The sequence below is a fragment of the Mauremys reevesii genome, linkage group 8, assembly GCF_016161935.1.
Source record: "Mauremys reevesii isolate NIE-2019 linkage group 8, ASM1616193v1, whole genome shotgun sequence".
NCBI classification, from domain to species: Eukaryota; Metazoa; Chordata; order Testudines; family Geoemydidae; genus Mauremys; species Mauremys reevesii.
Window position 1 is genome coordinate 93,963,758 of NC_052630.1, and position 27,861 is coordinate 93,991,618.

The 27,861-nt window shown below is 44.5% G+C and overlaps 1 protein-coding gene across 5 annotated transcripts in view; it reads right to left on the bottom strand.

Annotated features, from left to right (window-relative positions):
* The window catches only part of FGGY (FGGY carbohydrate kinase domain containing), a 365,851-nt gene that overhangs the window by 8,478 nt on the left and 329,512 nt on the right, over positions 1-27,861 (bottom strand). Inside the window, exons 15-16 of one of the 5 annotated variants that reach the window (XM_039486502.1) lie at positions 8,840-8,947; positions 5,696-7,079 (exon numbers count right to left, since the gene is read on the bottom strand). The exons of 2 other annotated variants lie outside the window; for them this stretch is intronic. In XM_039486502.1, coding sequence (XP_039342436.1) covers positions 6,954-7,079; positions 8,840-8,947 — 234 coding nt within the window. In that variant the 3' untranslated portion in view covers positions 5,696-6,953. Of the gene's footprint in view, positions 1-5,695; positions 7,080-8,839; positions 8,948-27,861 lie in introns of those variants that run through there. 2 more of the 5 variants (XM_039486504.1, XM_039486505.1) reach the window with 2 other exon arrangements.

Sequence of the window (27,861 nt, forward strand, 5' to 3'; positions counted from 1 at the left end):
GCAGGGACTGGAACATGGCTCTCCCAGGGGAGTGCCCTCACTGTTGAGCCAGAGAGTCATAAGAACAGCCATAATGGGTCTCCACGAGCGGCCTGTACCGGAGCTTCGGGGACGGTGTATAGAACAGAGCAGTTTGAGGTATCCACCCCATCTTCTGGCAATTAGAGGTTTAGGGTCATCTCGAGAATGCAACCATGACCATGTTGGCTAACAGCCATTGATGGACCTATCCTCCATGAACTTATTTAGCTCTTTTTTTTTTAACTTTGGCCTTCACAACATGCCACAGCAATGAGTTCCACAGGTTGCCTGTACATTGTGTTAATAAATACTTCCTTTTGTTTGTAATAAACCTGCACCATAGTCTCTGCACACACTCCCTGCAGAAGCATTTATTGAGGGAAAAGAGTCATTTTGTAATGCTGATGGTTAGGAACTACTTTAAAATTGTCCTTGTAAGAACTCTAAGCAACCTGCTGTTATTTAGGGATCAGTTAGTTTGACAGATTAGTGATCCAGACTGTGTATTATTGTGCTTATAGGACTCAAATAAACTTATTTATGAAACACTTCCTTACCAGAACATTGCTTTTTGGTGGCATATGACTATATGAAGAAAGTATGTGATGGACTGTCTACTATATTAACGCTAGTCTCCTTTTTTTCTCCAAGTTGTTTGGGTTATAGGGGCAGATCTTGGCAGAGTGTACAAAGCCTAAAGTCCATAACTCAATTCCCTCTGGCATTTGGACTGTAGCAAGCCAAGTTTCAAATCACATTATGGATCAATATTAGAGCTATACCCAAATTTCAAACTTAAGACCAAAGTGTGAAAATGTGGCCTTTTATTGGTTTGGTGGGAAGCTGGAACGTTTCACACTGTCCCCTTGTCCTGTTGTGTGTTTGTAACCTTAAGACCTCAGGAATCTTTGGCTGTGAATGTGTGTGCTTGCAAGTAAGAGTCAGAGAAGGCAATGGGAAGGTAGGGGAATAGATGGATAGTTAAGTGGTTAAGGAACTAGACTTTTCACATCTCTGCTCTGCCACAGATTTCCTGTGTGAACTTGGGCAAGTCACTTAGCCTCTTTGTGCTTTGGTTCCCCAAACCTCAGTGTGGACAACAGTACTTCCTTACCTCAGAGGGATGTTGAGAGGAGAGATGCACTGAAGACTGAGAGACTAGGTGGGTGAGGTAATCTCTCTTATTGGACCAACTTCTGTTGGTGAGAGACACAAGCTTTCGAGCTGCAAACAGCTCTTCTTCAGGTCTGGGAAAGGTACTCAGCCTGTCATAGCTAAACACAAGGTCGGACAGATAGTTTGGTATAAGTAGTCAGCATATATTCTAAGGGACCATTCGAGGTGAAGCCCGGGACCGACACGGCTACAACACTGCATACATCAATTAAAGATTGTGAGGCACTCTGGTGAGGGAGGCCATATAGTAGGTTAGATAGAGGAGTAAAGGAAAGACGGAAACATGAGCCAAAAAGTATGATACCAGTAATAAAACCAACCAAGTTTCCTTGGGAAGGGTCATATTAGATTAGGAGTTAAGTGGGGCCTGGTTCATAGACCTTGTATGGGCCTTCCATACCAAGGAAGGATGGTTTTGTGCTTAAGACACTGGACTGGGACACATGAGATCTGCCACAGACTCCTTGTGTGACCTTGGGTATGTAATTTAATCTTTCTGTGCCTTAGTTGCCCATCTGTAAAATGGGCAGCCAGGGCACAGAACCCTTTCTTTCCCCCTAACCCTTGTTTGTCTTGTCTAGGGCAGTGGCTCTCAACCTTTCCAGACTACTGTACCCCTTTCAGGAGTCTGATTTGTCTTGTGTACCCGCAACTCTCACCTCACTTAAAAACTACTTGCTTACAAAACCAGACATCAAAATACAAAAGTGTCACAACACGCTATTACTGAAAAATTGCTGACTCTCATTTTTACCCTAGAATTATAAAATAAATCAACTGGAATATAAATAGTGCACTTACATTTCCGTGCGTAGTATACAGAGCAGTATAAGCAAGTCATTGTCTGTATGAAATTTTAGTTTGTCCTAACTTTGCTAGTGCTTTTTATGTCGCCTGTTGTAAAAGTACGCAAATATCTAGATCACTTGATGTACCCCTTGGAAGACCTCTGCGTACCCTCAGGGGTGTGTGTACCCCTGATTTAGAACCACTGGTCTAGGGTCTGTCTACACTGCAATTAATAACCTGCGGTTGGCCCGTGCCAGTTGACTCGGGCTAAGAGGCTTTAGTTGTGGTGCAGATATTCAGGCTTGGGCCGGAGCCCACGCTCTAGTAACCTGCAAGGTGGGAGGTCCCAGAGCTCAGGCTGCAGCCCAAGCCGGAACGTCTACACTGCAACGGAACAGCCCCATATCCATAGATGCCGACTCCAGGGGTGCTCCGGGGCTGGAGCACCCACGGGGGAAAAATGGTGGGTGCTGAGCACCCACGGGCAGCCCCCTTATCAGCTTCTCCCCTCCCCTGCCCCGGCACCTCCTGCCTGCTGGCGGGCCCTGTGGATCAGCACCTCCCCTTCCCTCCTAGCGCCTCCTGCCCGCCATAATCAGCTGTTTCGCAGCGTGTAGGAGGCTGGGAGGGAGGACAGAGGATGTGGCGTGCTCGGGGGAGGGGGCAGAACTGGGTAGGAAGGGGCAGGGTGGGGGCGGAGCAGGGGTGGGGCCTTGGGGGAAGGAGTGGAATGAGGGCAGGGCCTGGGGTCGAGCACCCCTTGGCATATTGGAAAGTCGGTGCCTGGGCCTGTATCCTGAGCCCCACAAGCTCAAGTCAGCTGGCATGGGCCAGCCGTGGATTTTTAACTACAGTGTAGACACACACTTAGACTGTAAACTTCTGACTGTCTCTCCCTATACGTTTGTACCAGGCCTGGCCCAATGAGGCCTCGATCTTAGCTGGAGCCTCTAAGCGTCACAATAATACAAATAAATATTACACTATACGTGGGTGAATTTCACCCTAACAAGAAGAGGCAAGAGCAGATGTACGAATGGTACCGGATAACAGCAAAGGCAAATGCAGAAATGGCCATGGTACTAACCAACTCCCCTTCCCAAGCACTTAGCTGTTCCCTGATTCAATGACTAGCACCAATGCGACGTACCCACCATAGTGAAGTCTCTCAGGGAACCTGCTCTTTCCCCAGACTGGGCAAGCAGATGGACAAAGCCAGAAGAGGAGCAGCAGTGGCAGTGCAGCTGCTGCCGAGGGTGACTGTCGTGCAGGCTATGATGTTAATCATTTATTCAGGAGGTCAAATTTAGAATGGGAATGAGGGTCGACTCTCATTGTCACATCATCTATCAGCTGGAAAATATGTTTGGGTCTAAGTACTGGCCACACTATTACTAATTTTAGGTTGTTTTGCTGTTGATTCGACTCCATGCATTTCTGTGACCCCCTGAGTTGCCTGTGACTAACAAATCATTAAGCAGCTGGCTTTGTGGGGGCTTTATAGCTGGCACCTCACCGTGCCCACAGCAGGTCAGATGCCAGTTTGACCGCTTAGTGGTTTCAGTTTACACAGGCAGTGGGAGCAGCCCAACAGTTAAGCTCTTGTTTCAGTTTCAAGGATTGTTGGCATTGGGTGCAGTGACTCAGTTGTCTTTGAGCAGTGCATCAGCAGTCCTCGCCCTGGCACGAGTGTGTATAGCTATCCATATACACATGCGTATGGAGTAATTGTGTCACCCACTGCTGAAATGCAGCTGCTTCTGGGGTGGAACAAAGCAGCTTGTAACAGCACACAGCGGCACTACCAGAATATTTTTGGAGAGAGAGTGTATTTCATTGAAACTGCAGAGGAATATATGCTACAATGTCCCAGACTTGAACGTCTTGTGTTGTTTGGCAGTATGGTCTAATGGCAAGGGCACCAGCCTCGGAGTCGAGCAACCCGAGTGCTAGTCCAGGCTCTGCCACTAACCTGTTGTGTGACCTTGGTCAAGTCACTTCATCTCCGGGCTTCTTCTCTCACCCAGGAAATGTAGGCCCCTTGGAGCAGGTGCATGGGATTGGGACCTCTGGAGTCGACACTAACATTTTGTATATATATGAGGATTGGAGCTAAGGAGAGAGGAGCAGGCGTCTTCTGGGGAAGACGGGGGATGGGTTGGGAGGAAGAGATTAAGAAATCTGCACCTCCTCACCTGGCTATGGATTTGATTCAGTATTTTGCTGGTGCAGGATGCAGGTTTATTCAATTGATTTCTTGTCATGTTCATACTGCACATACAGCTTTCCTCACCTTTAGTTCAAACTTTTATTTGCCATCTGGCAACTGTATTTTTTTAATTTTATTTTTGCATCTGTATTTGCTTTATGAGCAGGACAGGGTTTGGGCAATTCATTCCACATGTTCGTTTACTCTCATAACATTGTTTGGCTCTAGCCAATCTATACACATACCTCCCTTAACCCAGTCCCCACACAGTGTCGGTCCAACCACGGTCCTGGGGTATCCAGCCGGGATTTTGTCACGAGAACAATTTCTGAAGCCACTTTGCTTCACCATTATTGCATTAAGAAAACTGTCACATTCTCAGTAGTTCCTAGTTGTCTGTGTAAATGCAGCCAATTATTCATTCACATCTTTCCAACACCAGCTCAGTGGACCTGACTTTACCTCCTCCCATTTCAAGTGCATTCTTCACTATACTCCAGCGGCTACACGGAGGTTAACGTGTGAAATCCCAGCTGTAAGTTTTGATTTGTGTTGATTTCTTTTCTAGTTACAGTTGCTTGAGAAACGCCAGAAAGCACGTGAGAGTATCCAAGGAACAAGATCACCTTCTGTACAGACTGGGTTGTATTAAGGGAATTAACCTGGATAGTGGCTCATATAAAAATAGAGGCCTTTAAAAGGTCTTCTGTTATTATAAATAAGTATAAGAGTGAGATGTCAAAACAGAGTATCAACAGATCTCTGTGTGACAATCCTACCAATAGCTATGTAATGAAAAAAGTCAAAGCTCACTTAACATTAGCTTTAGGTAGCATAGCTCCATCAGGTGAAGTATGCTGCTTTTTGAGGTGCTAGAAGTAGAACCTGGAAGAGTTATGGTCTGGAAAATGAGTTACTTGGGAATTTAGAACTGGGATGCAGGACTACTTTATCCTTGTGAAGAGCAGCAGAAGGAAGTCAACTGTCCAAGTCTGTAGCTCACTCAATTTCCGTGCCGATGTTATAATCACAATAAAGACAGTTCTTTGGGGATAGAAGGAGTAGTCCCCCGATCCTTTAAGCGCTGTATTCTGGTCCCCAGATGGAGCCTATTCTCAAAATGAGGAACACACATGAGTAAGATATTTTAGAAACCTTTTGACGGTTGAATGACTGATGAAGCTTGAACTGGCAGATGGAAGGGTGATACTGCTGCCAAATGCACTCGGATGGAGGCAACAGAGAATCCTGTCCTTTTAAAGGTAAGTACAGAGACCAGAACATTGTGATTCATGTTGACCAAGGTGACAAATAAGTAGCCAGAGAGCACACTGATCTCTTCCACACAGAGTAACACTGCCTCTTTGACACCCTGCAAACCTGCTACAGTGTGTCCTTCAGAGAAAGGCTGCCCTATGCCTCATGACCAAATGGAGTCCTTGTGCCTGTTCACAAACTAGGATCAAATAGATTTTGATTATTGACAAGTTTATTCATTATTTGTACTTATCCAAATATCTAATACAACTCTATTTAGCCTACGCCTGTTTCACAGACTATCCTGCTCTGACTGTTGGTGTTATTAGTTAGATTGCATTGGTGCCCAAAATGTGCTAGGTCCTTTCCAAACACAGAAAAAAAAAAGAGAGCATATCATCTAACCTTACATTTAAGCTCCTCTGTAGCCCCATTGTCATAAGCACAAACTTAAATGCTTTGCTAACTTGGAGTCTCATCTCTCAAGTGCAAGGGAGAGATTGTCTTCTCCAGCCCATCCCAATTTGAGTGTCCTTACACCCCTCCCTGCTGCCATGCCACTCCCTCCCTTGACATAAATAGGTAGCTCACTCAGTAAATAAACAGATAACTGAAGGCTAGATTGGGACTTAATGATCTGCCTGAAGTATGGGGCAGAACATTGATGCGCTGCCGCTGAAGCAGTCCAGGAGGGAGACTGTGACTTGGAGACGCAATCTCCCTTCTGGTCTCCCTGCTGCTCCAGGGAAGGAGTATCCCCTCGCTAGGTCTGTACCTGGCAACGGGTGTGCTCTGTGATGCACTGGCACAGCTGTGTTGCTGGAGGGTTAGGTGGAAGCAAAGGCTGGGTGCGTGCACCACCTACTTGCCCAGGAAGGGACCATAGTGGCTTTGTGGAGCCTGTTCCCCCTCCTGTGTTGCTATGTAAAGTGGGCAGATGGAGCAGGGGGGCATCCCCTTACATGCCGGCACCAGCCGCGTCACCATTTGTTAGTTTCTTGTAGATTTACTGGAAGATAGGGGTCTTCAGGAGGGAGGACATTGTCATAGCCAAGTGGATCATCTCAGGAAGGACATTCCACTGCAGTGGGGGAGTCTGGGGAAAAAAGTACATAATGCTTAAGGGAGATGCAGCCACATAGTACCTGAAAGCTCGTGGTGCAAAAGGAAGCAATTATGATACAGTCAGAATATTGTGTAGAGCCTCTTCTGACCGCCTTTCTCAGGCTGTTCTACTAAGGAAGCAGGTGCTCCTCAGCGGGATACACCCTTATTCCTACTGTTAATTCTCTTGCTACCGCCTTCCTCTCACTGACAAAGGCTCCTCGGAATCTGGAAGGCTGCAGGTTTGTGATGTGCCTTTGGGCTGTGGCAAGGCAGTTGTCTCTCTGTTTCTGCATGTTGTCGATCTGCTCTCCCTTTCATCTTTGCTCACCCTGATTGTCTATCGGATAAGTTCCCCCTTGCTCACAGGGCAGCCCGCCGTGCTGACCCGTTTATGTTATTTATATGGGGAAAGGCTCCGCTTGTATTCAGAAATGCAGCCCGAGGAGCTTTGCAGGTGCTGCTGGGGTAAGGAGAATACATCATGCACATTCCAGAGATTGTCGGACTGAATCCAGCCATTCTGAAATGAGAATAAAATGTAAGGAAACTCCTTAGGGTCTACTGCTCTTTCAAGATGTGAACTTGTCCAGTTCTGCTCCCCTGGTTATTATAAATGCTGGCTTGTATCTCTTGGAGAGAGTCTGCCAATGGGAAAAATAGCTCTCTCTGTTATTAAAACCTCTGTGTAGCTTATAGTGTCTTTTATTTCAACAGTCTTTCATGCTGCAGAAAAAAAATGTGGCAAGTCAACTTTTTGGATCACATTTGGAAGAAGCTAGCCACCCTTGTCAACAAATGTCAAAACCTCCCGTGCCCTTTACCTTAGCTGTCAATCAGGCTTGACATTTTCTTGTATATGAAACAAAACCAATGACTATTAATCTCCACCTGTCCCAGAGCCACAAAAGAGTCTTTGACTTCAGTAATATTACATAACCTGTCTTACTAGCAAACTTAAACATGCCGCACAGTTTTGCCACTTAGAATTTTAAAAGGTATGAGGTGTCTCCTTCCTAATGAGACCTTTAAGAGTATGTCTGTATTGCAATAAAACACCGCAGTGTGGGCCTGGGTCAGCTGACTCAGGCTCACAGGGCTCGGGTTGCAGGGCTATAAAACTGCAGCGTAGATATTCGGGCTTAGGCTGAAGTGTGGCTGGGGGCCCCTCCTCCTGCTTGTAGGGTCTCACACCCAGGCTCCAGCCTGAGCCCAAAGGTTTACACTGAAATTTTATAACCCCCCAGCCTGAGCGCCGTGAGTCTGAATCAGCCTAGTCGGGCCAGCCGTGGGTGTAGATACACCCTTAGAGTGCATTCGTTTTAATTTGGTAAAGAGAGAAAGAGCAGATTTGTAACGGACTGTGTCCAAAACAATACACAGTTCTGTCTGAAAACATACACGTCAGAATTAAAAGTGCAGTTAGCGTGTAAGTGAGTCATCAAGTGGTTGCAGGATTTGGCTGGCTTGCGGCTGAGATCTAATATAGCACCATCCTGGCTCAGGGGTTATCTTTAAAGTTTAAACCCCGCAGAAGGGAGATCAGAAGGCAGGACCCTTTGATTCAGGTTGGGTTTGTATTTTTTGAAGTTGTTCCCTTAATGCTGGGCAGAGGTGAACCAGTTTCTATCTCTCCTCAACACCCAGATCTGTCCATAGAGGTAATTTCCTTCACTGAAAACCCAGGCTACTCGCCTTTCCTCTTTTTGGGGGGTCCTTTACTGTTCCCTGCCACTTCCTGTTTTGCTAAGAGCAAATAATTAGCCTGGTCTCCATGCTGGCAGCTACAGTATTACTTATGGGGTGAAGCCTATTCCATTCTTTCAATCTAGTGAGGCATTTTAACCCTGTTCTGTCAAATCACATATGGGGTATATAAAGCTCTTCACAGAGCAGTTCCAGTGAACTAAGGTTGGGACTAGGTGACATCAGCTCCTGAGTTCTAATCCTGCCTGTGCCAGTTACACCCTTTGTGGCCCTGGATAAATCATTTCAGCTGTCTGTGCCTCAGTTTCCCCTTGTGTAAAATGGGAATTAAAACACACACCTCACTTTTTCTATTAAGGGGATTACTTCCTTATAGGGAGATTTGACTCTCAGTGAGAGTCAGCACAAATACAGCATCAAGCACAAAGCTAGACCGACTGAAGAAAAAACACTGCCTTAAACTTCAACTGATTCTAAGAAGGGAGTTACACTGCAGCTGAGTATGTTGTTCCTGGTCTGTGGATAATCAGTGTAATTCAGGCCCCAACCCTGCAAAGACTTGCACACATACTTAACCTCATATGTGAGGGGACCATTGGAGCCAACAAAACTGCTCATGGGAGAAAAGACAAACATATGTGTAGATGCTAGCAGGATCGCAGTCCTCCTCTGCATGGAATTCACCTTTAGAAATGAATGAAAATGAACATCATCTTGCTGAGATATAAGCAGAGATTGGTGTAAAAATCCATATTGCTTACAGCAGTCCAAAGCGAGTGTTACTCAAAATGAGTCTAACGGGTGCTGAAGGTATGTGAATGCTTAGCACTTCCAGTACTAACATATTTAGTTTTCAATCTCGTCCTTAGTGCTTATTTGTCATTTCAGGATTAATGCTTCTTTTGTAAGGACTAGTTAATTGCACAAATACTGCACTGGCTCTAAATCCCAGATTTGTTTCGTTTTCCCATTAGCAGCTATTTTGTGCTGTGGAAATTGTTTAATACGGTGAATCAAAAAAAATAGCTAGTTTTAATTCAAAGGTATTTCTGAGGCTGTGCCAAGATTGGACTGGGGGAGGGGAATTAACAGCAGCATTCTTTGAGGAAAGCTTTCCTCCTTTATAATTTTTCCAAAAACATGTTCCTGTTATTCTAACTTTGCTCTTTTTTCTTGGTCTTTGGGTTATTTTGGGTAGATTTATATAAAAAATTGATTAGATTAACAATTATCGCAACTAAGCTGTTCTCTCCGGCATCAGCAATCTTCTCCCTTGTATGTCAAAACCGTGGTAGAACCGACCCCTCTTCCTCCCTCCCCCATGACACACACACCCCACAACTGGAACTACAGGGGCATGTGAATGGGAAAATTGTCAGTCGTTTCATTTTACAGGAGTAGAAGGAATGCAGACCCTTCTACAGTCTAGTAATTTAATTTAAACACAAACACAACCCAGCCAGGCAAGAGAAAGGATACCGTTAGAACATGGCATTCCGGTCATCCAGCTGTATATGTTTTATGGTTCTTTCATCTAGTTGCTGGGATGTCATAAAACAGCTTCAGATACGAGTCCCAAAGGCTCAGTGCTTCTAGTTATAACTGCTGCGGCAGCGCTGGTTGTTCTGACTGGGCCAAAGGCTGGACCCACTGTAGTCAATGGGAGGCTCCGGTCAGATTTTCAGAGGTCATTTCTCAATGATGTCCAATGGAGTTCTGAGTGCTCAACACTTTGGAAAAACTAGGCCTCTTATTTCAGGTGCCTAAACGTGGTTTTAGGTGCCTTAATCTTAGGTACTCAAGTTTGAAAAGCATGGCCTTTGGCGCTCTGGGGAATGGCCAGTGCAGCCACCAGCTGGACAAAACGTGAGCACCTCTGCTTTAAAGCTAAGGGTTGAGGTCTCTATACTCTCCCCTAATCGACAGGAACACTGCATATTCTGCAAATATTTCACTATTACACTGTAGTCCATTTCACTGTAAATACATTTGGAAGTGTCTAAAAATGTTGTAAATATAAAAATTGAAAATATGCACATCTGAGCCACGCTTCCGCCATTGACATATGGGAGTCATCTTTCAGAACCACGTATGATGAAATCAAAATCAGCACGTACAGTAGGTTGTTTCCACATGTAGGAAAACTGAGACTGTTGAGTTTCCAAATATGCGTAACCAGACTGCCTGTGAGTTCAGCTTATTGCCCCTGACTCCACCAGACAAATGTAATAAATAATAAAGTGCAATTACATAGCCCCCTTCATTAATTGCCTTTAATTAAGCCACACAACAACCCTGTGGAATATGTAAACATTACTAGATCTGTTTTACAGATGAGTTGGGTGAGGAATAGAGCAGTGGAATGACTTGCTCAAAGCCACGAAGAGAGTCAGTAGTGGAGTCGGGAACAGATCCCAAGAGCTCTAATGCCCCAAGTCTCCCAGGTAGCATATATCATCTTCTCAATGGCAAAATCCTGCCCTGGTTTTCTGGAGTAAATTCAGAATAACCTCACTGCTTGCAGTGGATTTATGCTGGATGTATAGAAGTGCCTTGTCCACCGTTATGAGAGTGTGTAGTGTACAAGCACTACACATGTAGCTCTACATACTACAGTGAAAGTCAGGCTGTGTCCACACTTGTCACTGTAGTGTGTGGCTACATGGGAGCCTTTCCCGCTGCCTCCCTGCTGCCAGGTGCGTAGAGAGCCAAACAGGGTCTATACTTTAGGGATTCTGGCAGGTAGGTACTCTGCTTGCCTAAGGTGTGCCTGCCTGTCTACACTGCTATTTATATGTCTGTACTCAGCACACTGCCATAAGTGTACACCGGTAAAACCTGGTAGAACCTGGTCCAATATGTATGCACTATCTCCTATTATTATTCTGCTAGTCAGAGGTACACAGGCAAATATACCCCTGTGTATCCTATTCCAGTGAAAGCTACCAATCCTTTGAACCACTACACTGCAGTAGAGATTTTGTTTGTTTGTTCCTTAAAGCCAAAGTGCAAATCTGATCTCAGGGACATCCATGCAGCCTGACTGAGCAGAGGGCCCTCTCCATTCTGAGTGTTCATTTTTATTCATATTTGATGAGAAGTTACAATGAGAATGGAGACATTTTTAAGCAAAATGAAACTCTGCTTTCTTGCTGCTAAAGCCTCAGTAGAAATCAACTACTCAGTTACAAAATATATGCAATTGTCTCTCCCACACCTGAAGTCCTATTGCACTGTACTTAAGTAATTCCATTACAAAAATAAGTATATTCCCTAACAACTTTTTCTGCTTGTTGAAGCTATAGCAAAACGATGGCAAATATTGCAGGTTTAGAAGAGACTGAAAAAAATACTGTTATGAATTTGGATAGGGAAAAACTAGGCAGAAATGTTCAAGTGCAGTCACATAAAATGTGCAGGTGAAATGTGCACCTTGGAATTAACCACAAGGGGAGGACTAGAGTCATGCTGCATGATTAAGGGGAGATTGCTCTTGGCAGTGGGCCCTGAGAACTACTCACTCTCTAACAGCTGCATGGCTTAGTGGAGCAGGCACCAGCTTAGCTCTCATAAGCTTAGGGCTCTAGTCTCACTGCTGAGCGACCTTTGACAAATAACGACACCACTCCGTGCCTCAGCTTCCCCATCTGAAAAATGGGGATAATGTGGTTGATCGCTATTGTAAAGCACACCAGAATCTACTGAAGAAAAGTGCAACCTAAGAGCTATGTATGATTATTCATGGAGCTGAATGCTGGACCTTTTGCTCTGTCTGTTTTCAAATGGGATAAAACTTTTCTGGCCGAAGGCAGTTGCACATTTACTTCTCTGATTTTTATAGCCCGTGGCCACAAGTAGTTAATTGGATTTGCAAAATATGCCTTTGGGTTTGGTGACAGACCCAGACCAGTGGGGTACAGGAGTCCGGTAGAAGGCAAATATACTGGTCACTGGATGAACAATTTTCTGTTCCCTGAGTGACCAGAGCAGGGGCTGCCCTACAGCAATCAGGAACATGCTAGAACCAATTAAGACAGGCAAGCTAATTAAGAGACCTGGAGCCAATTAAGAACTTACTAGAATCAATTATGGCAGGCAGGCTAATCAGGACACCTGGTTTATAAAATGACCTCCCATCAGTTAGTGGGGGGCACACAAGGAGCAGGGAGTGAGACGGTGCTGCTGGAGGACTGAGGAGTACAAGCGTGATCAGGCTTCAGGAGGAAGATCCTGCACTGAGGATAAAGAAGGTGCTGGGGGGAGGCCATGGGGAAGTAGCCCAGGGAGTTGTAGGTGTCATAGAGCTGATACAGGGGAATTGTAGACAGCTGCTATTCACAGGGTCCTGGGCTGGAACCTGGTGTAGAGGGTGGGCCTGGGTTCTCCCCATCCACCCCAACTCCTGATTGGACACAGGAGGAGTTGACCTGGTCTATGAGAAACACCAGAAGGGAAGGTCTAAATTGGAAAGGGATCTGGCCTGTCCCTAACCCACTAGGTGGGTCACAGAGACTGTGGGGATTGTTCTCCGTTTCCCCCATGCTGGCCAGTGATGAGGTTAGCTGAGTGGATGGCAGGTTTGAGCCACTAGCAAAAGTGGCCAAACTGAGGGCTGCTGTGAATCTCTGAGAGAAGCAAATCTGCCAAAAAAAAAAAAAATGCAGAACCCGCCAAGGCAGAGGAGGAACTTGGTCACAGTTTCTCCATATAGATTTTCCACATGCACGTACCCAGTTAGCCCTTTAGGTGCCTGGTGAAAATCTGACTATTTTGCAAGGGAGGACAGTATGGAAAGGAAAATAGAATAGGCAGAAATTGTCTTACCTGTCAACGGTCAGACAGGTCTGGATTGTCACAGCCCCTACCTACAGCACAGCGGAGTAAGACCCTTTAACTCTTACTCGGACCTGCTGCAATTACGACTCCAGCTGCCTGGGGGATATAGATGCTGCTAGCCTGATACTCCCCTCTGCAAGTAGGTGGGTAGGGAAGGGATGGAGTAGAAGGAGCCCTAGCCACATGCACACTTACTGACCAAAGCAGCTGGCCGTGTGCTGCTCTCCGGAACAGGGTGAAGTAACTTCCTCCTCCCTTAGAGTAAGTGGGAAGGAACTGAGACTCCTTCTCTGGTCTGCTTCTGGAAAAATGCAGCTCCATACACAGAGCACAATGTAAAGTTACGATTTAGCCCATGAGGAGCAGTTCTATCAACAAACATTAAACTTCCCTCCTTCTCCTGCTTCTTCACTCCATTCAGTTTTATGTTATCCTTTTTCAAGGTGGCTGATGCGGCCTCAGCTGCTCAGAGGAATAATGGGTGCATAACGTCTCTCACAGACCGGTCTCTCTGCTACTCATGGAGCTACTTGATGGCACGGCTGCGACTGAGTCACAGGCAAGTAGAATCCTTTCCATCATCATAAAAACAACAAATAAATAATAGCTACAGCCTGTAAACATGACTCTCAAATTAAATCGAGGTTGTGAGTGGTACATTGTATAATCCACTCAAATTAACGTCAACTCAGCCTAAGGAGTATCAGATGTTCTTCTGGCCTTAGAAGTTCTGAGACATAAACTGTGCATACAGGAGAATGAGAAGTCAAATGACTCATGACAGAGTTTATTTTAACATTAATTACTTTTCCTGGCTCCTTGCTTTAGAAGACTGGCCCTTTTTGGAGTTCTCACAGCCACCTCACGCAGTTGGTTTCGCTAGCCAAAGCCCTTCATTTTGCTCACAAAATGTTGGCCTCTACAAGCTTGCATTCATTAGATTAAGGACAGCCAGCTTATTTTAGCATTGTGATCAACGCAATCATAAATCTCTCCTCTTCCCTGTAATGAATCCAGAGTCCAGGCGCCCTGACCGTACCCAGTCAGCAGCACTGCTGTGTGAATGCTTCATAAGAATAATGTCACATCTAAAAATAAGTCTATAGGAGCATTGACCAAAGTGCTACAGCCCATGGACTAGACCTGGCCTGTTAAAATGGGGCCAGTACAATGAAGGGACCACCTCCCTCTGTGTTTAGCTAGAGTACCTGGGGAAGGAGAAGAGAGGAAAAGAACAGATACTGTTTTGGGCTGTGGTTCGAGATCTGCCAGGACCCAGACAGCAAGAAACACCAATGATCCTGATTCAACCATGAAGACTCACGGACACCGACAAAGTCCAAAGCCTACTAAAGAACAACAGCACTGCACCCATGGGACAAGGAGTCGGGAACCTGGTGAATCATTATAATCATATGTCAGCCTTGACCACTGACATATTGGCCCCTCAAACAGCCCCTTCCTTCCCATCGTGCACACACATCTCCATAGTTTTCTGACACCTTGTGACGCATGAACAGAGAGGAGTGGAAACACAAGTGTGAATTGTGGAAAACAGAGACTGATACAGACAGGATGAAACATAATGAATTCCTCCAAGCCTATGCTGAGACTGTATTACAGGCCAAGAGACCATTTCTGTCAGCCTCCATTGAGGCAGTCAAATTGCACCCCATTTGCTAACCAGGGTAGTAAACAAGCCTCATCAAGCCTGAAAGCCTACAACCAGCATCAGCGCAGAGCACCAAGCACTGCAAAGAACTACCATCCTATTTTGCGTATTCAGGATGCCTTCTTGAACAGCATGGATCTACTCTGTCTGCATCCACCAACCAACAACCGATCTGCATTCCCAGAGTTCAGTACATTCACTCACCAAGAAGATCTGCACATCTTAAAGGAGTTCTGAATCAAGACTTGTGAATCCAACCCATGCCCTATCTGGCTGGTGAAAGAGAGTCATAAGCAACCGGTGCCATTCCTGAATGAAATGGCCAAAGCCTCATTCAGAGAGGGAATCTTCTCTTACTACATCAACACACAGGGCTCTGACCAACTATGAAGAAACTCATGCTAGACACACCAGTTTTAGCCAAACTACCACACAGTATCAAACCTCCTATTCCTGAGCAAGCTCACAGAATAGATAGCCAAAGGCCAACTATAAACTCATCTAACTGAAGCTAACATTCAAGACCTGGTACAATTTGGATTCAGGCCAGGACACAGAACTGAAACAGCTATAATGGCACTGATGTATGATTTCATCCTGTTAATGCAAGGAGGGCAGACATCCATTTAGATCCTCTTGGACCTCTCTGCAGCATTTAACACTGTTGATCGTAAGATACTGTTGTCTCCCTCAAGAGAGATGGCAAGGGTCCATGGTTATGATGGGAAACTGCACCTGCACCATAAAATTCCTCACTTAGGGAGTCCCACAGGGATCAATTCTCTCTCCAGTCCTTTTCAACATCGATATGCAGCCGCTAGGTGAACTGAACAGAAGACATGAACTCAAATGCCAGCAATATGCAGATGATATGCACCTCTATCTATCCTTCACCATATATTACCACACTGCTGTCACCAACATGGTCCAATGCTTAGACAAGGTCAGCTCAAGAACAACTGGCTGAAGCTGATGTTGAACTTGACCAAGACTGAGGAGATGCTGGCGGGCAAAGAAAAGCAAGTTTGCAGCTGCATGGCAGTCTCCTTTGGCAGGAGGTACATACCCACAAGTGGCCAATTCACCACGCAGTTTGGGAGTACTCTTGGATTCCTCACTGACACTAAGTGCTCACGTAGCGGCATCTACAAGGAACGCTTTCTGTCATCTTCAGTTGTTTATGAGACTTCATCCCATCCTGTAGGTTGATGAGCTAGTCTCTGTTAATCTCACCTCTGTCACTTCTCGGCTGGAGTACAGCAATGTGATATAAATGGGCATAAAGCCTTCAGTACTTAGGAAACTCCAACTAACACAAAATGCCGAAGCGTGTCACCTCAGTAGCAGAGTCTACCATGAGCACATCAGACCTGCCCTCCATTCTGTATACTAGTTTCCAATGGAATATCAAATGAAGTTCAGAGTCTCAGTCCTTATTTTCAAGGTGCTCCATAGCCTGGATACCTAGAGGACAGCCTAAAGCTCCTGGAGGAAGACCTTGGTCGACAACTCCATTCTTTTGGCACAATGAAACTTTCTGCAATGAGGGTAAAGCTTGCCTGTGCAGGAGACGGAACTTTGTCAGTGGCTGGTCTCAGACTGTGGAACGAACTCCTCTCGGAACTAAAAACCATCACAAACCTCACCTCTTTGACCTTGCCTCATCTAACAATATGGTTGCAAACCATCCAGGATTGTCCTGAAGTCTCCAGGAATTAAAGATTAATCTTTAATTAAAGATTATGTCATGCAATGAAACTTCCAGGAATAAATGCAACCAAAATTGGCAACCCTATCTAACAAATACATAGCATCATAAAAACACCACCACCAACAAAAAGCAAAGCAAGACACTTCCCAGCACACAATTCTCCCTCTGCTGAGAAGATGATAGAATAGATGTTAGTCACATTGGTTAACACACTACTGGGAAGCGCTCAGGTATTATGATGAGGAGTGCAGTATGAGAACCTATATAGAACAGACCTGGAAAAGAATTAAATGGAGTGAGGAAAAAAAGAGGAACAAGAAAGAGAGAAGGAGCCCAAGAAGGGAAGAAAAGAGGAAGAGAAGGATCAAAGGGACGGAGACAGAAAAGATAAATGAGAAAGAAGAAAGGTGAGAGGAGGGTGATAGACTTAATGACAGAAGACAATTAAAAAGGAAAAGTTTATTAGAGAAATAGCCAGATGACACAGGGAAGGTATTGGTGTCTGGAGTGTCTGGAGTGGAGTTTCTGGACAGCCTCTGTCATCCCCTTTCTTCTTCTGTCTCATGCTTCTTGTATGCTCTTTCCACCTCTTCTCTCTGTCTCTCTTCAAAGGGAAATAGGATATGACACCACCCCCCACCACGAAGCAAATCCAAAAAGCCAAAATTCTGACATTTTGCCTCTTGTGGGAAAAATCTTGGCTGCTCCAATACCTCCATCTCCAAAGACACACAGACAATAACAAGAAGCAGAGAACATGAAAGCAGAGCTAGCCTCCTCTTGTTCAGTGCAGTACAAGAAATATCCCCTAGGTGGGACTATTGCAAAATTAAACAGACCGTGTTACTGCCGTTACCAGCAAGTAATGAGTAATGGGCTACACACAAAGCTTTTATACAAAATATTAAAAAAGTGAGACCAGCTCATCCCCCAAAGACCCCATTTATTACAAGAGCTTCGGACAACTTAGCATCTTGAAGGCAATTATTCATCTCTTTCACCTACGCTATGAACCGGCTCCCAACCCAGAGGCGAACACACAACGAATGTATCAGCTGTAAGAAGTTCAAGCACAGCTTCCCCCCAGTCCAAAGATTCAGGGTTCAATGTCTAATCTGTGCAGAATCAATAGAGATAACAAGGTATTTCATGCCAACATAAAGGAAGTAACTTGTCAGAGAAAACAAGTCCTGGAAGATTAAATAAGAGCAAAGCGAGTGAAATGAGTTGGCTGGACACAGCAGCCACATGTTATAAATATCCTAGGTGCTTAGTTATGCACTGGGGAGGAGGTAGAGAGGTGGTCTGGGTGACAAGTGGGCAGGACAGAGGAAATGGGCATCATCCCCCAACCCCATGTACATCCCAGTCCAACAGAAATCCCCCAGAGGAGACAATAGAGCTCGGACCTGTTTCATCTTTTCTGATCCTTGGGGGTCACTTGGTGACAGTCCAATGGACCCCCACTGCTAGGCAGATGGGGATTCACCACCCCGCTGCCTAATTGGTGGCAAGGAGGAGTGGATACGCTCCCCTCATCCTAGATGGGATGATGTGGAATGGAGGCCACTCATCACCTCACAGGAGACGCTCAGCATCTTGCAGATCGGTCAGTATGTATTATATATTGAAGGCTAATAACTGTGCAATAAATGCAGCCCATGAAAGGATTACACATTATTAATTTCATACCATTCGCAATGGAAAACAGTGCTGATGAAAGGTGCCGGGCCAACGTGCATTCTCTATCTATCCACAAATCAGGAACTGCACAAGTTAATGGCAGTGCAAGCTTCTCTACCAATGTTCTCCCAGTGTGTCTCAATCCTGATATAGAGGAACAACCCCAGGAATAAGGTAGTAGCTAAGTCTCGATGCCCACTGAGTCACTGGCCTTTCTCCTGAGTCTCCCCACAAGAGCACCAATTACTGTAGTGCCAGTTATCATAAGGTTACCTGTCCATGTGAAAATGAATTGAAAAGATCAACCAATTTCACATAGGCTCTCTGTATACGCCACTACCCTGCTTCTGAAGTCAAATCATGCATCACAACGCCAGCCCATTACATAGCTGGCAACTCACACAAGAACAGTAAGGGAGCCAAGGACTTGGAATTTTGCATTCCTGGAATTTTGGGTGATGACTGCATAGCTGTGTCTGACAATTAGATACCAAGGAGGTGAAATACATGAGGTAGATCAACAGATAGGAGAGGGAGAAATGCATTCGAACTCCAAGGATGAAGAAAATCAATATACTAATAAAATCAACTTGTTTTTAAATGGTGATAAAAGTGTTAATGATTTTGGACCCTCCCTCTGTTATTTATAAAAGGTAACAAAGAAGTCTCCATTCATATTTAGCCATGCAAGGGAATCTAAAAAATGCCCAGGTACCATTGTGAATGGAGTTGTGTTAATTGGCCAGATATAGCAGAATTATCTTAATTGTATGGAAACAAAATTCTATAGGTACCTTTGGGACAAAAGCCAAAAGGCGTACATGCGAGGTAGCAATACTTCTTAAGATCTAGGGTGATAAAAGTATGTCCTGGTGTTTCAAACCACTGGTGTCAAATTCCCAGACTAAGTAATCAGAATGTCCTTTGAGAAATGCATTTTAAACCCCCCAGGCATTTCAGACAGCTAGCACTGTGACTCTACATGCCTGTGCTTCCTTACAGAACAGTCTGATCCGCTGTACTGACACAGCAGAGTTCAAATCCCAGATGGAAAATTAATCTCACAATGTGGCCTGATTGAGTTTCAGTTCTCTAGTGCATAGCTTGAAGGCTGTTCTGCTTGGCTATGGAAGAGGTGAGGGTAGGGAGACTTAATCTGTCTGACATCCTGTACATCATTAAGCAAGGCACACTCTGAAAAGGACACCACTGGCTACTACAACTATAAAGAATCTATAGTACTCCCACATACTCCATCTTTCCCCCAAAATGTTGTCATTACACTTTTTTCCTACATAACCCAAAGACCAAATGACTTCAGTGGGAGTTGTGCCTGTGTATCTGTGGGTAGAATTAGGTCCCAAAGTAGGAGGATATAGATAGCTATACATTTTAAGAACTATCTCAAAGCTATAAAGGCACATTTACAAATATATGAAGAGAAAATAGTGCCATGGGTTATAATAAGCACACGGTAGCCCTATTATTGCACAGTTTATAGTAAAAGCTGATATTCAATCTTAACCTTCTTACAAAAATTGATTTACTCCAGCATGGAATCTTCTTGACTGGTTTACACAGTCCATTTAAAAGCAACCCCACGTTCCCCATTACAGAATGGCCAACCTATCCACAAGACACTACAGAGTGGTACCAAGTCCTTCTTATTAGCATACTGTTACTTTGCATGTTTAATATACTTTTCCGCATGTATCCATTTCATTACCAGTTGGCTGTATATGTCCCATCTGAACTTTACACTGGACAATCAGACCTTTGGTTTATTATGAAAAGACCCAGCAGTGGAGACTAAACTCTTCTAACCAGTGTATTTCCTCCTGCTTCCCACCTCTCAGACTTGCTGACAGATGACATAAATAGTACTGTCACAGGGGGAGTCTCACTGGATTGATCCAACACAAATTCTATTCTATGCCAAGGTGTCAGCTGATAGGAGGTTACTAAAAGTTATTAGATGGAAAATCACAGTCTCCTACTATTGATCACCAGGATCACAAATGTAGTTACCAAACCTACTGACAACAGAGATGTTACATGTTTACCGTAGGTTGCTTCTGAGAGTATCTATCTATGAAAAGGCCTGGTCAAAAGGCCATTGAAGGTCATGGGAATCCTTCCATGGTCTGCAATGAGCTTTGGAGAAGGTCCATGAAGAAAATATTGAACTTCTCAAAATACTGTGGGCCAAATCTTGAATGAGCGTAATACAGCAGAGCTCAGTTGAAGTCAATTGATTTATACCAGCTAAGGATCTGGCCCTCTCTAACTGGCCACATCTTCTACATGAAAACACAATAAAGGAGTAGGTTTCCTGGATCATTTTAGTGTTCCTGAAGGAATTAACTGCCTTTTCAATCCACTCTCATAAATGTAAGTGATAAGTAATAAAATCTTTATCACTGCTCTCAGACAGATAATAAACAGATAAGTCAAGCTGATTTCCCAACAAATGGTAACACACACCCTTTCCCTGACATCTAAACAGAACATAACGTTTCATTTCACTTTATGAGTGTGGTATTTTATTTTGAAGAAAATAGTATTGCCCTATTTTTAAGTATTGCTTTAGGTGGCCTCCAGCTGTGAGAATTCTGGGCCAGACACCCAGCCATTGTAAATCGGCATGACTCCCTGGCAGTCAATGGTGTTACACCAATTTATACCAGCTGAGGATCTGGCTTTCCTTGTTTATTACATAGCTACAGAGAAATCACAAATTTGAATCCCAATCTCATGTTGGATGACATTTAAAACAGAGTTTCTGGATAGCAACAAGAATAAAGAAAAGGCTATACAGTACCTTTGTATCCTATCACCTATCATATTCCAATGCAGCTTGTTGAATGGGTATTACCGTGAGCCAACAGCAGAAGCCATAATAATCCTCATCACTTCAAGATGTATCATCTACAAGTGATCTTCAGCTGAGCACTGATCCAGCAAAGCACTAAATTAACGTGTGGCTAGTCCCACTGTCTTTAATGGGACTTTTGCGCACTTAAAGTTAAGCATGTGCTTAAGTGTTTGGATAGATCAGGGCTCTGATGTAAACTGGGGTCACGCTAATGAAATCAATGGAGCTATGGTGATTTACAGTAGTTGGAAATCTAGCCCTGTATTGCAGTCCAGGATCATCTGTTACTTTAATAGTTATCTAATCCATAGGAACAATCTTTGATGTTCTCCAAAACAAGTTTTTACTTGTAATAATTTCTAGTGATATGAAATGACTACAAATCATCTAACGTGACAATGAATGAAACTCTACTGTACAGCATGTACTGATCTGATAATACATCAAACAGATGACAGCATAGAACATGAGACACGGCATGGCTGAAAATATTTAACAGTGGTGGGGTTCTTAGGTAGTTTTCTTTCACTATTCAGCTCTAACATGAAGATGTGTAGGCCAGATGATGATGCCAAGCCTAGCAAACAACGAGTGCTCTGCTTGTTATATAATGATTGTGGGGACTCCAAGGGGATTTTTGTATCAGTGAATTTCAGCAGCATGGCAATGTGAAAATGTTAAAGTAAAGCAAGCTCTCATCAAGCAAGAAGGGTAACAGATGTCAACCAGTATCACATATCAGTAAACAGTAACAGCGTAGGAGGCTACTGATCTTAGGGCTTTCATGAAAACATCCCGGTTATTGTTGACTGCCACATCCCAGTTGTTTGGATCTTTAAATGGTGGTGGTGGTGTTTTCCCTGGATTAAACTACCAGCAGCTGATGAGATTCAGCCATATGTAAACATTCGTGTCACTTAAAATAAAAAGGTAATGCTTCTGCATTTAAAAAGTGAATTTAACGCTCATGAAAAGTACCGGGCTGATGGGAAACTCAATCCTCTATTGAGTGGTTCAGCAAGCTCCCCACACCTGTGTGCCTCAGTCTTAATCCAGAGCGATCATCTTTAGGGGGGAGAGAGTAATTGTGTCTCCATTCAGTCCTCATTCTCTCTGCTGAGAGTGCTGACAAGGGTGCCAATATATGCCAAATGAAATGGCATTTTCTGTAATGTGAACAAACACCAGTCCACAAGGAACTGGACGGAGGCCCACCAAATCTTTGCCCTTTAATTTTTCTCCCTCATCTTTATTTCTCTAAAGAAATTTGGTATGCACAAAGGCTGGAGCCATTGCCAGTCTCTTGGTGATTTCACACATGCCAAAGGGAACACATACTGCACCTAACTTCTTTATGCACAATGGATTTTCGCACAGGCAGAGATTCATTTTCATTTCAGAAAGGTGGACTAAGAAACTGGTAACAGGATACAAACTCTTTCACCACTAAGTCATTGCTTTGGATCTGGTCCTGGTGAATGGTGACTACCATATGTTACCATCTGACACTTTATTAGCCTAGGCTAAGGACCGATTCCTGCAGGACTCCACTGGAAACGCACACCTCAATGACAAATTCCCCGTGTGCAGTTACTTTTTGAGATCTAGCAGTTAGGCAGTTTTTAATCTATTTAATGTGGGCCATGTTAATTTTATACAATTCTAGCTTTTGAATCAAAATCTTGTGTAGTACCAAGTGATTGGAAGAGTCCTCATCATAAACTATCTTTGTTGGCAGTCAGAGCAGAGAGGTTAAGAATTGAATGGGTTATGGAAATTCAACTATTTTCTCCTCTAACATAATGCACCCAGTGAAGAGTACATAATTTGTGTATGGAAACTTGAACCCTTCCCATGCCGTATCTGTCCTGTGAATGACTTTGACTTGTGGGGAGGCATCTTTCACAAGAACTAAATTTACTTAAGTAATACAAATCAGAAGCAGTCCCTTTAAGAAAAACTAATCACCTGCCCTTGTCCAGGAACCACACCAGATGATCTTCACTGAACTGTGAACTCAAATTTCAAGCATAAGAATTCAACAACTCCAATGGATTTCGGATAAAGAACAAAACCACAAGATCAGACCACCCAAGCCTATTTCCTCCTGTACTTCTTGGTGTCTCAGAATAGCCATCTGAACCTTCTTTTGCCTATCAAAAATGCTTTGATTAAAGGAGTAGAGAATAAAAAACATCCCAACACCGCAGGAAGCCCCTTAGTAAAAGGTACATTAATAGGGTAAAAGCAAGCCAACAAAATGATTAATTTGCTTCTCTGTTTCCATACTCTGTTTACACAAGTTGATTAGAGCACTTAATTACTAATTTGCCCTGCTTAGAAACAAGAGTGCTTTTCATTTTTAATGAGAGGAGGGAAGGAGACTTGCCTGACAACAGGGAGAAGTCATTTTATTTCCTCTGATGATTTTGTTTACCCATTATTAACATTTCTAAAGGAAAGAACTATTGCTCCCCAGTTTTCCCCTGTTTTTTCTCATTAAAGACATAGATGCAGATACAGATTTCTTCTCACATCAATCCTTGACCAAACTGGCAATGGTTGGAAGAGAAATATAGGATCAGATCTTCAGCTGGTGTAAATCAGTGTAGCTATCCTGAAAAAAACAGAACTATGCCAAATTATACCAGCTGAAGATCTGGTCCAAAAACTCAAACAACATGATCTGTGGCTATAGTCCTTTCTGGGTGAACCAGTATGAAGCTCCTCCCAAGTCGAGGTAATAATCATTGGTACTCTTACAATACATGGTACATGATTCCATTATATTTAGAAGATCCAAGCCGTGCATAAAAAGAACAATTTAAAGTTCTTGTAACTGGGTGTTGTAAACTAATCATTTCAAACATGTCATCATTATTATCATCATTTCAAACCCTTGCATGCAACACATCCCTTTAATACTTATGGACTTTACGCACATGTCCATCATTTTTAAAGGAGGGTCAGGATGCCCTATGTCCATATGGCTAATGGTGCTGCTTCAGGGGATGTTCAATTGACGTCAACAGGTAGTTTAGCTGCTCGATTACAATGGCTGTTTAAATGAGGCAACCAATCCATCTTAGTTAATTATACAGTGCCAGTCACTGCAGTATCTAGTTGTCTTTCTGCTTAGCTCTCAAAGACAATAGGGGGAAAAAACTCCAAATGATTTCAAATGTTAATTTCATACCTGGAAAATTTCACATACACCACAGTTAAAAATGAAATCTATTCACTTTTCATGTGTTGTTAATGGGTTTGATTTTTTTGTTTGTTTTTGGTTCCTTTCATACAAGTCAAAGATTTCTGCCCATATTTGTCTCATAATTGAACTGCAGACATCACACTCATTTCCATGGCAATACAGTGATGTCAAATACAAAATTATGATCTCACTACTGGATCAAACAGAAGGTGGGGTTGAGAAGTGGGAGCAAATGATCTCTGTCAGGCACACACAAAAAATAGATTGCGGATGTAAGCATAATTATGCGGGGAATGAGCAGGGGACTTTCTCCCTCAAATCTGAGTGTGTGGTGGAGGAGAGGTGAGGGAGGGAGGGAGGGAAGTGAAGGCCATTTCCAGACCCCAAAGTGCTGCTGTGGGGCACAGGCCAGGGGTGGCTCTAGGAATTCCGCCACCCCAAGCAGGGCGGCACGCCGCGGGGCGCGCTCTGGCAGTCGCTGGTCCCGCAGCTCCGGGGGACCTCTTGCAGACGTGCCTGCGGAGGGTCCGCTGGTCCCGCGGCTCTGGTGGACCTCCCGCAGGCACGCCTGCGGATGCTCCACCGGAGCCGCGGGACCAGCAGACCCTCCACAGGCATTTCTGCGGGAGGTCCACTGGAGCTGCGGGACCAGCGGACCCTCCACAGTCATGCCTGCGGGAGGTCCGCCGGAGCTGCCTGCTGCCCTCCCGGCAAAATGCCGCCCCAAGCGCGCGCTTGGCGCGCTGGGGTCTGGAGCCAGCCCTGGCACAGGCTCAACACTTCCTCATCTGTGGGGCTTCCCAATAGCTGATAAGTAGAGATGAGAGCTTGGCGCACCATCTGTTGGACAGAGGCAACCACAGACTCAGTCTGCAGGAGGAGCCAGAAGCAAGAGTCCAGATTCACTCTAGTAGCCCAACTCAGAGGAAGCACGAAGCACATTCCCCTCCGAGGGTGACCAGACAGCAACTGTGAAAAATCGGGACGGGGTGGGGGGTAATAAAAGCCTATATAAGAAAAAGACCCAAAAATTGGGACTGTCCCTATAAAATCGGGACATCTGGTCACCCTATCCCCTCCCCTCAGACTTGGAGTACAGGACACCCTATGTCCTCTTTCCAAAGTGGGGAGCAATGTACTACTGGGATGGGGACACTTAAGAGAGAGACATACAGACACGGTCATGCACCCACATGTGTAGATGCACATGCAGGGCTGGCCTTACCATGAGGCAAACTGAGGTGTCCACCTCAGGTGCCAGCTGGGGCGGGCGGGGGGGGGAGGTACTAGGACCTAAAGTGTAGAAAATTGTGTCTGCTGCGTGTGCATATGTATTCTCCCTCCTCTAGATGCACAGAGATAGTGGAGTGCTCTGCTGGAGGAAGGAGGGCACAAGAGACATAACAGGCAGGCAGGAGAAAAGGTGAGAGGGAATAACAGAAAGCAGTGGAGCTGCAGGGAGAGAGAGAGAGAAGGAGGAGCCTCTTATGTACCTCTTGAGTACCCCCAGGAGCCTGGACTGATTAACACCAGCTTCTCAGGGAGCTTTCCTGCTGCTTCCCTGAACCCACTTGAGAAGAACAGGCAGACAACTGAAGTAGTAGGAGCCAGGTAGGCCCTTAAGATGCTGATATCTTCCCTCACTCAGGCCCTGCTACCAGCCTGCTTATTTGTCCCCTTCAACTGAGTGTTGAGAGCCACTATAGCTGGCACAGAACAGCAGTCATGAGTGAAAGAAGAAACGCCCCTCTGGGGCAGCATTCAGAAAAAGAAAGCAAGCAAAGGAAGCTTTTCTATCTAAGCAGGAAGGAGCTCTCCTGAGATACACAGAGACAAATGTTCACGGTGAGCCTTCTGGCTCCAGTGAGGATGCAAGTGGTGAGGCGATGCCTGATCTTCCAGTTAGTCAGAGTGCAGGTGACCTGGCAACTACTGCAGCATCCATATCTCCATCTCAAGTGGATGTAACCATGCACATTCCTGAAGAAAAGTGTAGATCAGAGAAGAGTGTGGTGGAGGCACAAGAAACAGCTGCTGCTGAGTTTAGTTCCTTAAATCTAGATGATCCAGGACTGTGGACCCACTTGAGCAGCAGCCTGAAGGACTTCTTTGTACTGCATGGGCCACAGCAAGTGAAAAATTTCATGTTCCCCAAAGACAATGAAAATAAAAGTTTCCATTCAATACATTACTGGTGTGAAATCCCCAATGGTGACAAAGTGGAGAGGCCATGGCTTATGTACTCAAAAACCCAGAATGCTGCATACTGTTTTTGTTGCAAACTCTTCCAGTCTAATGTTCCAGCCACATTGGGTTCTACAGGAACAAAGGACTGGAAAAATGTGGCCAGAAATTTGGCATGCCATAAGAAGGCAGCAAATCACCAGAGAGCATTCCATAGGTGGAAAGAGCTTGAGATGAGACTAAGGTTAAGACCACCATAGATGATCAGCATCAAGAAAAGATTGCATCAGAGTTTCTTTATTGGCAAAATGTTCTGAAAAGGCTCATTGCCATTGTGAGAATGCTTGCTACCCAAAACCTAGCACTGTGTGGCACTTCAGATCAGCTATACATGCCAAACAATGGAAACTTCCTTAACATTGTGGAGCTGATGGCTGAGTTTGATGCTGTACTCCAGGAGCATCAAAGAAGAGTCACTACTTTGGAAATGTACACACACCACTACCTTGGAAAAACAATTCAAAATGAGATCATACAGTTACTGGCAACAAAAGTCAAACAGAAGAAGATTGTGGCAGATCTGAAGTCAGCAAGATATTACTCTGTTATTCTGGACTGCACACCTGACATCAGCCATACAGAACAAATGCCTTTAATGGTGTGTTTTGTAACAACAACAGAACCTAGTGAAAATGTTCCTGCAGTGGTGACTGTCAGAGAGCATTTTCTAGAATGTATTGACATTGATGATACTAAAGAAGCTGGTATGACAAACGTGCTTCTTAAAAAGCTGGAAGACATGGGAATTGCGATAGCTGACATGAGAGGTCAGGGCAACGGTAATGGTGCCAACATGAGAGGAAAGATCAGAGGAGTGCAGATGGATCCGAGAGTTAAACCCTCGAGCTTTTTTTGCCCCATGCAGTTCTCATTCATTGAACTTGGTAGTCAGTGATGCGGCATCAGCTTCTAGTGAGGCTGCTGAAGTTTTTAATGTAATTCAAAGTATCTACGTATTTTTCTCTGCACCAACTCATCAATGGTAAATTTTGAAGCAACATCTGGGAACATCCTCTCTGACACTGAAACCACTGAGTGCCACACGATGGGAAAATCGAGTGGAGATTATAAAGCCTATCAAACATCAAACTGGGAAGATAGATGATGCCATAGTTGCCATTATGGAGGATAATGTTATGACAGGAACTGTTCATGGAAGAAGTGGCAGAGGGAAATGGAATCACCAGAAACATACATAACTTCAAATTTCTGTGTGGCTTAGTGTTGTGGCATGACATACTGTTTGCAATAAATGTTGTAAGCAAGAGACTCCAAGGTGTTGACCTTGATATATCTGGAGCAATGGAACAACTGGACAAAGCAAAGTCCTACCTACAGTCTTACCAGTCAGATGAGGGATTTCAAA